The sequence below is a fragment of the Oculina patagonica genome, chromosome 4, assembly GCF_052425735.1.
Source record: "Oculina patagonica isolate OP01 chromosome 4, crgOcupat, whole genome shotgun sequence".
NCBI lineage: Eukaryota > Metazoa > Cnidaria > Anthozoa > Scleractinia > Oculinidae > Oculina > Oculina patagonica.
Genome location: NC_135761.1, coordinates 42,450,368 through 42,460,323, shown reverse-complemented (window position 1 = coordinate 42,460,323; position 9,956 = coordinate 42,450,368). Strand labels below are relative to the sequence as shown.

The window sequence follows — 9,956 nt, the reverse complement described above, 5'->3', positions numbered from 1 at the left end:
GCCATTGACCGTCCGCTGTCCAATGTTCATTACCTGCCAAAAAGAAATGGATTTTGGCGAAGATCACAACTCAGCGATGAACGTGCGTCTGCGGAAATTCTTTTTCAAGACCTTGACAACACCACCAGTAGCGGGCGTCATGCAGTATTTAAAAGAGAACGCCATGGAATGCATCGCTTGGGCAAGCAGCGTGGCCGAGACTCCTGACGACGAATTGCCTCCGCCAGCTCCTGGCACCGTTTACGAAAACAGCCCGTTTGACGAAACAGAAAAAGAGCGTATCCGAAACTTGAAGATGGACGAGAGCGAGAGTGACGTCGCCACCGACGTGGACGAAACAGCAGCTCTCGAAAGTGACGAGGAAACCGAGGGAACAGCTAGCGAAGACGAAGGGGGCGCCAAGTGGTGGGAGAAAAGTCTGGAGGACGTTATCCATCTTCGAGATCAACAGCCAGTCGACAGTTTGAAGGAACGGCAGCTCGGGTTAATAGCTGCTGGGGTAAGATGTGCCGTTAACGAACGCGAGAGGGAAGCCGTAGAAGCACGAGAACGAGTCTTGGAGGAAACGCGGGAACGCTGGGTATCGCTGGGAATGCTGAGAGAACACGCCCACTTGCTCAAGTCCGTCGAAGGGCCTTACCATCCCGAGGTAGAGCGGTCCAGAAATGAGTACTTCGCCAGAAAGAAGGAGGAAGAACAACGGACCCTCGAAATCAAAGCTCGCGAGTACTACGAGGATGAGTGGGTCTTGGCGAAAGAGAAGGAACTTCGAGATCTCCAAATGCGAGAAGACACCGCCACGGACGTGGAAGTGAAGCGCGCGCTGGAATACATGGTGAACCTCACCGCGGATGCGCTCAAGTCCAGGTTTCAGCGTGAAGAGGTGCCCGGTCTTAGTAAGTTCGTGCTCCTGGAACGGAAGAGGAAGGCCGTGGAGATGAACTGGTTGTCGCCCCAGCAGGCGGAGCATGTCAAGAGCATATGGTGCCCTCTGCCGTATCCACCCCGTGGCGTAGACGACGACTGGTACGAGCAGCAGTTGTTCATAACGCCCTCCACGACAAACGCCAGCTGCCGTCGCTCTCAGACGCCGCGTTCTTCTTCACAAAAACGACGATCGCGGAAAACAGGCCAGAGCTCTAGCCAACCGCCGAAGATGGCAAAGATAACGCATTACTTTAGACCGAGTCAGCCGTGAACGTCGAGACGATTGTTACGTGACGTGTGCGGAATGACTGTGGTAGTGGTCAGTAGTCAGAAACTTAGGCAAACGTTAAATGGCGATGGCGTCGTAGCCAAGTTATCTTTATTGCAATTTAAGATAAGTTTTCACATCGAAACTCGCTCAAGTGCATGTACACGGTGTATAATTATCTGAAATAAATGTCATAGCAGTCATGTTGTGTTGTTAATTAAGCTAGTGGCATTTTCATTCCAGCCCTTTTCTTAAGCGAGTCCGCCGTTCTTCCGTCTTGAAATTTGAAATCGGGATCTCTCAAAATTGCCGTCCACTGTCCAAAACCGTATCTTTTTAAACCTTTCTTGAGAAAATTGTCCTCTTCTTCCGTGAATTTCAACACCCGACGATGATTTTGTTGAATTTGCAATTGTTTTTTGGGAGGGGAGTCCCTTTCAGGAGAGGCGCTCATTGATTCTGTTGTTCCGACAGATTCTGAAATTGTTGAAGTTGTAGCGCTAAACCTCGTGTGCACTTCCTTATCCAAATCTGAGCCTTTCGTTCCTTGTAGCTTTTGCAGACACTCGTGAGCTTTCACAGCAACTTCGCGCGATCTCTGCTTTTGATAGTGAACTTTTGCAACGGCAGAACTGTGTTTTTGGTCTTCTGACAAAATTTGTTGCTCCGTGCTTGTGAGTAGATTGAGGCTTTGCGTTTCGACAATTTGACGATAGCGCGTTGGATGAATATACTTCCCGATTGCATCGAACACCAATTTACTCATGACGTCGCCCAATTTGCTATGCTGGCCTCCGTTTCTAGTGACAAGTACGAAGTCGCACTGGGGTTTGAGTAATGGCCTTACGAAATTGATGTAGCTTTCCAGCACCCGCATGCTTGCATCAGTCAAAATTAATGAGTCAAATCCATACTTGCTGGCCGTTTTGAACTTTTTCTGGTCAATGAATCCTCCGTTCGCCTTAGCTGTTTTAACCATGTCCACCGTCAAGTACTGATAAGTCATAGGGCGAGATCCCTTCACCTTTATGAATAAATACACGGCGACAAATTTCGTGGCAAATGTTAGGTCCAAAGGATTCACTTGACCCGGAATAGTTTTGCAAGTCTTTACCGTGTTTTCGTAACGAGGCAAATGAAATGTCACCACTTCTAACAGTTCTTCCATGGTTGCCCAGTGCCCTCTAGCATCCAAACTCTCAATGTCTAGATCTTGTGTCCACTGCAATCTCATCATCTTTGCCACGGTTTTGCGCGCTCGTTTGAGGTACAGCTCCGTTGAGGACAAATTTCGAAGAACTGTGTCTGATGCGCCATTTATCTTTCTGAAGTCGATTAATTCGGAAATCGCATCAATGTAGCCCAATCGGCCACCGTGTCCGAGTTTGCATTCATCTTGCAAGTAGTCGATAAACTTGAACAACAAACTATGCGAACACAGGCTAAAATCCAGCACTTCAAAACTCAATTCCTCTTCATCTTCGCAGCAAAATTTGAGAAATTTGAAACACCTCTTGACTATCTGCTGGGCTACACGATCTTTCTTGCAACCCCCACCACTTCCCGTCAACCACTTCACAAACGATTCACCAATTTTGCTGGAAACTGAAAATGAAGGCAAAACTCTGGCAGTTTGTACTGTGATTTCACTCGATTTAACATCACTGGCGCCTTCTCTTTCGTATGCAGCGAGTATTCCCAGATCAGGTTTCTCGTCAAAGTAAAAGAACCAACTGTGCTTGGTATTCACATGTTTTCTGCACCCTCTCTGACTTTGAAGGCCATCATGGTCACACACTTGTATTGGGCAATGATACAATCGGTCGGTTTTTATTCTTTTCCAGGTGAAGCCGTTTTGGTTTGGGCGATGCTCCATCGATATTTGACCAATTGATTTTACACTTCTTGCTCATTTTATCATCAAGGTAAAATGGTCAACACAATCTCCTAGAACTGAATTTCTTTTCCAAAAAAATACGACGCACCGATTACACCTTAAGGAACTTCATTCGTGTTTAAACTTGGCAAGGCGTGCCTCTTCTTGCCTGCCCTCATTACTATTGTGCAAAATTCATGACACCCAAGATTGTGCTCAGCTTGCCCAAGCAGGTCTATGCGCGCCCCATTGTTTTTCTTCATTTCAATGGACAATATAATTTAGGAACAAAATGGTCAAGTAAGCGAAAGGAATTCGGAACCAAAGAGTCCTGAATTTGTTCCTAAATGAGCAGTTAAGGAACAATACGTTCCATTTACAAACAGGAACTCGGAACAAAACGGTCTTAAATTATCAATTTGGGAACAAATCGTTCCATTCACAGTTAAGAACTCGGAACAAAACGGTCCTAAATTATCAATTTGGGAACAAATCGTTCCATTCACAGTTAAGAACTCGGAACAAAACGGTCCTAAATTATCAATTTGGGAACAACGCGTCCCATTTACAGATAGGAACTCGGAACAAAACGGTCCTAAATTATCAATTTGGGAACAACGCATCCCATTTACAGATAGGAACTCGGAACAAAGCAGTCCTAGATTATCAATTTGGGAACAATATGTTCCATCAACAGTTGGGAACTCGGAACGAAATGTTCCTGTTTTATCTTAGGGTGAACGTTTTGTTCCTAACTTTATAAAAAGCTGGTCCTCTTAAGGTTAACAGGAACACAAATATGAGGAACAAATTATATTAGAGGAACGTTCCTAAAGAAAAGATCGGAACATGCTACAAAACTTAAAATCAGTTAAAAACGGGCAAAGATATAAATTACAAGTCACAAAACAGTTAGTTGAGCGTTTAGGTAAAATGAAAGCAATCATCGAAATTTGGTAAACTCTACCGCACTCAAAGGCTGTAAAACACGCAGTGAAAATTTTTGGGAAACGTTAAGGATCGTTTTCCAAATGTCCTCGTTCCCCTTCCTAAATGTTCAATTTCGTAGTAATACTTACAGTAAGTTAGAGAAGGAGGTTTAATTTTATTCAGGTTTCCGTCCTTTCCGTGATGTCTGTCGTTTCCGCTCGTTTTTTAAAACTGTATTGTGTGACTGGGGAACTTGCAGTAAATGATTGTCTAGATGGAATACATCTCAAGTGAAAAGTTTTTATTTCAAGTTGGATATAACGGTCATCACGGAAAGGACGGAAACAAGACTATATTATCTCTCTTACTTCTCTTTTAAACTGGAAGTATCTAAGAAGAAATAAATATAAAATTTATATATATAATTTGTAAGGGATACTTACAGTAAGATAGAGAAGTAGGTTAAATTTTTTTCAGGTTTCCGTCTTTTCCGTGATGACCATTGTTTCCACTCAAATTAGAACCTCACGCAGATATTTCGCAGCAAAAGGTGTGTTTAAAGGACAAGCAGTTTCCCAATACGGTGAAGGCATTTGCTTTTAGGTGAAACATGATTTATTCCTCATGATCTCGCAACTACCGTAGTGTATATAAAGAGCCACTTCTCTCAAGCCATTTGCACTACTATTCGAGACGCGAAGATGTTGAGAGCGAAACAGCCTTGCCGACAGTTAAACAGTTCAGCCATTAAGGGAAATGCTCTCTGTTTTATGGGACCTGTTGTGTCCAGAAAATGTAGCGTTATCAGTGCTAAATGTGTATGCGACGTCAAGGAAAGAAATCTTAAGAAGTCTTGGGATAAGATCTGCGCTACAAGAGACGCTTGCGACACTGCCATTTCTGGTTGGTATTGCCCAAACTTGACTTGATTTTTAACTTACTGTTTTCAATCTAGCAAGAGTGTTTTAGAAGTTGGCGTGAATAGTGATAACTTTGATCTTCCTTTTCAGAAATTGCAGATGTTGCATTTTTCTTTAGTGCAATAAGCACCCAAGAGAAGAGCAAAGCCAAAGTTAATGATGAACAGGAAGAAGAGAGTGATGAGAGCGATGAACTAAGCAGTCAGATCCCAACAAGCACATTTCAGCAATGGATTGATGGAAGTCCTACAGTTGTCAATAAGTCACTTTATCCCGCCATTTCCTACTGGCTAGCTTTAACTACGCCAAATGGTGCCCCAGCCAACCCGATTACAGTACACAGAAAGTTGTTAAAGCATATGAACGGCGTGAGTGTCACGGCTAAACAGGTAAGCATTATGTTTTTACGTACGTTTTTCTTTAACCCTTTAAGCCCCGATAGTACCATTTGGCACATAATGTCATAACTTGGTCAACATTTGTCCAATTAATTTGAATTTTTGCCACCAAAATTGCCTTGGAAAGATCTGCATTTTAAGAGCATAAAACTGTTCCTCCCCCCTATTTGTGACTTGATTGACCACCCCTAAAACTTTTGAAACTTTTTTCCTGATACGTATGTCAGATGCAACAGAACTGAAATTAACCACAACAGTGAGAGCTGTACAATAAGCTATAGTTTAAGGGTATACCCATTATATACGGAGATACACACATTTTTAAAACTTTTTATTTTTACATTTTAAAGCCATTTCTTTCAAAGCCATAACTTTCTTATCATTTGTTGACATGTTTTATGAACTATTCTGATCATTACCTTTCAAATGGTGTATCATACATGGACAACCAGTTAATATTTATTGATTTAGGAAAAGAGACCAGTTGCCTCGGGGCTTAAAGGGTTCAAGTCACTGCAGGACTCTCCGGTTGTCCTTGAGCAAAAAGATCGCATAGAGTAGGTTTCAAACGAACTAAGACAGGCGAAATGCCATTTGTAACATAAGGTTAAAGGTGAAAATTGTATATGTTATGTATCTTTTAAGATTGTACCTATATTTTCGTAATGATTGACTACAATGGAAGGGCACTTTCTACATATGTTTGAAAAATTCCACAGGTAAAAAATATACCGGTAGGGCAACATCCAGACCAAACATCACATTTTTGATTTCTCTCCATCACTTATCATCAGTATACGCATTATAATTGTACTTTTTTTAATGGAGAATATTACTTTTCATAGGCCACGTTTGCAGAAGGTAAGGAATGTGAAGCCACGAGAGAACTATACAAGGTATTGAAAGACCACAAAAATCCCTTCATGGAAGATCTGGTGCAATCATCCTACAGGCACACCTTTGCGATGGAGCATAGAAATGTTGTCGGCGCGGGAAACTTATCCTTGCAGGAGCTGGATAACTGCGGTACAGAAAACGTGGTTCGAGTGACATTGGTTAGCTCGCGTTTCCACTCCGTGTTAGCAACAGCAATTGATAAACTCCTTAGTGTTGGACTGCGAGTCGACAAATTTCGATTTGATGCGGTCGACACAGGAGGCGAAAACTCAAGTCCACTCGAGAAGGCAACTGGGACAAGATGCTTTCAGACAAACTAACGGTTTTGATAAATGACATTTCGATAGCAATGAAACAGTTGGGATACGCCAGTTATAGGGGCACAATTTACAAGAAAGATTCTCGATCGAAGTTCACTTATGCTTACAAATTTGATGCTGCGGCATTCATTAACACCTTGGCAACAAACGAGTTTTTTACGGCTAGACTCGTGCGAGAGATGAAGAACGTGATCGGATTATTATCAGACCCCTACTGCAAGATGTTTTCACCGTTGATTATCGACCATGATCGAATTGAGGTGAGTGATGGTTGGTGCTGGTCTGTCAAGAGGCGCTCCTTCGTCCAAGATGCCATTCAAGATCACCAGATTGGTAAAGTTTCGCCAAGAACGTTCTGCGTTTATGATCCGGCGGGGGACCCTAAACCAAAGTATTTCAAAGGAGTTTTAGAGAACAGTCTTGGAGAACAAGACCTAAGGAACTTTTGCCACGATTTTCTGAAGTTACTAAGCTACAATCAGAAGCGCCACAAGGACAAAGTGCCTTGCCTGGTTGGCGATGCCAACAGCGGGAAGACCAGCTTATTTTTTCCCATACTTGGCCTCATTCACCATGGGAATGTGGCCACCGTCACAAAACAACGTGCCTTTAACAAATCCATGATCACACCCTACACAGAAGTGATTTTTATTGACGAGGCCACGGAAGAGACCCTCAACATAGATGATTGGAAAATCCTGACTCAAGGGGTCTACGCGGCGCATGACGTCAAATACAGAAATGCAGGAGCGTTCATCAATCGCTGCCCAATGCTAATAACTTCGCAGCGAAAGCTCGACTTCGGTCCTACTGACCAACCTGCGATGGAGAGACGATTAAGAACTTACACCTTTCAAAGCCTGCCCCAGCCAAAGAAGGGAGCCTCCGCCTGGATGAAGAAACACACGATGGATTGTGTGGTTTGGGCGGCAAAGATGGCCAAGGCACCAGATGGAGAAGAGGAATGACAAGACGAAGACGAAAGCAGCGCAGATGAAGAGGAGATGATCGCTGCCGAAGGAGTTCTGATGGAGAAGGAAAAGGGAGCAATAAGAGGTCTGTCCCTTCCTGCTCTGCTGACTCCAGAAGCACTGGCCGACGAGGGCCAGGCACCAAGTGACGATGAACCCCCTGACGACACAGACAGCTGCCCGGACACCGATCGAGCGAGGGAGTTGCAAACACTTATCCAGCAGTCGCACCCTGGAACTCTGCGTCGAAGGCAACTTGAGCAGATACTTAGAATGGAGGAGAGTAGAAGAAACGAAGAGGAACGGATGCAGCAAGAGCAATATGTAAGCAGGCAAAATGTACTCCGACGCAGGGGTGTCTCGAGCCAGAAAGTAAATCTGCTCCCGGCCGACCCTCAAGAGCAACTACCGACTCCAGTCAGAAGGGATATTGCTGCGTTTGAAGATCAACAATGCGAGGAAGAACTGCAAACTAGAACGACCAAGGCGAAGGAAGTATTTGAATCCCAGTGGTTGCAGAATACAGAAAAAGAGCTGCACAAATGTATGGTCGCCTTACAAGTCAATGAAGATGCTGACACAACGGCTTCGATGGATGCGTTGAGAGAAGTGTTGTCCGACAAACTGCGAAACCACCACAGAAACCTTGGCACCCTTGGTTGCTCAGAGGCCTTGGCAGAAAGAAAGCGGGTGTGTAGGGCACTCGGGCTGCTGCGTAAGGAAGATCAAAACATGGTGAATAGCTTGTATGAGCCACTGCCCACTGCACGTAGTGTCACCCCCCTGGAAGAAGACGAAGAAGACAACGAATGGTTTGTTACACAGCAGACACCACCTTGCATTCCACAAACCACACCACCCGGAATCCATAGTCCAGCATCCCCCAAACCAAGTGGTGCATCACTGTTCGAAGACCTTGACGACTGCGCGAAGTCGGAGCAGTTGATGCGTATCCACGGCACAAAGAGGCGCCAAGATATCTCTGCCAGTCAAAAGCAAGAAAGCAAGAAAGCCAAGACAAACACGATACTGAGATACTTAACGCCTAGCCAAAAGTGGGCAGTGTAATAGCATGAAGTTTTCAGGAAAGAATTTAGTTGTTCCGAGTTGTTGAAGCAATGTAAACTACTGTTAAACCTGAAATTATAGAGATGATGTCATTGTGCAGTTTAATAGGAAATGGACGAACATAAGTAAGCTAAATTAGTAGATTTCCCAAAGAGAACGATAACGCAATGTAATTGTGAGCATACGTGCTAGAGAAATTAAAATGTGTGTTAATTTATTGCAGTCAATGATGTGATACTTGCACAGTTCGTTTCCAAAGACCAGTCGAAGTATTGTTTTGGTAGTGGTTTTCGCAACGAGTGTCATATATCATTAACCAAAATCAGCAGAAGTTTTACTCTTTTTCTGCAAACGTAGCCTTGTTAAGCTTGGGGTTTCTTGAGTCCAGCCCTTTTCTTTAAAGAGTCCGCCATTCTACCGTCTTGAAATTGAAAATCGGGATCTCTCAAAATTGCCGTCCACTGTCCAAACCCGTATCTTTTTAAACCTTTCTTGAGAAAATTGTCCTCTTCTTCCGTGAATTTCAACACCTGTCGATGATTTCGTTGAATTCGCAATTGTTTTTTGGGAGGGGAGTCCCTTTCAGGAGAGGCGCTCATTGATTCTGCTGTTCCGACCGATTCTGAAATTGTTGAAGTTGTATCGCTAAACCTCGTGTGCACTTCCTCATCCAAATCTGAGCCTTTCGTTCCTTGTAGCTTTTGCAGACACTCGTGAGCTTTCACAGCAACTTCGGGCGATCTCTGCTTTTGATAGTGAACTTTTGCAACGGCAGAACTGTGTTTTTGGTCTTCTGACAAAATTTGTTGCTCCTTGCTTGTGAGCAGATTGAGGCTTTGCGTTTCGACAGTTTGACGATAGCGCGTTGGATGAATATACCTCCCGATTGCATCGAACACCAATTTACTCATGACGTCGCCCAATTTGCGATGCTGGCCTCCGTTTCTAGTGACAAGTACGAAGTCGCACTGGGGTTTGAGTAATAGCCTTACGAAATTGATGTAGCTTTCCAGCACCCGCATGCTTGCATCAGTCAAAATTAATGAGTCAAATCCATACTTGCTGGCCGTTTTGATCTTTTTCTGGTCAATTAATCCTCCGTTCGCCTTAGCTGTTTTAACCATGTCCACCATCAAGTACTGATAAGTCATAGGGCGAGATCCCTACACCTTTATGAATGAATACACGGCGACAAATTTCGTGGCAAATGTTAGGTCCAAGGGATTCACTTGACCCGGAATAGTTTTGCAAGTCTTTACCGTGTTTTCGTAACGAGGCAAATGAAATGTCACCACTTCTAACAGTTCTTCCATGGTTGCCCAGTGCCCTCTAGCATCCAAAGTCTCAATGTCTAGATCTTGTGTCCACTGCAATCTCATCA

The 9,956-nt window shown here is 43.9% G+C and overlaps 1 protein-coding gene and 2 pseudogenes across 1 annotated transcript; 1 reads left to right on the top strand and 2 right to left on the bottom strand.

The window, feature by feature from the left end:
- Nucleotides 1–1,195: 1,195 nt before the first annotated feature.
- Nucleotides 1,196–3,397, bottom strand: LOC144648744 (uncharacterized; annotated as a pseudogene).
- Nucleotides 3,398–4,702: 1,305 nt separating this feature from the next.
- LOC144648483 (uncharacterized) lies at nucleotides 4,703–7,533 on the top strand (annotated as a pseudogene).
- Nucleotides 7,534–8,937: 1,404 nt separating this feature from the next.
- LOC144648481 (uncharacterized) lies at nucleotides 8,938–9,726 on the bottom strand. The gene has a single exon (XM_078508019.1). It carries the CDS (start codon nucleotides 9,724–9,726, stop codon nucleotides 8,938–8,940), a length of 789 nt encoding a protein of 262 aa, XP_078364145.1.
- Nucleotides 9,727–9,956: the final 230 nt, after the last annotated feature.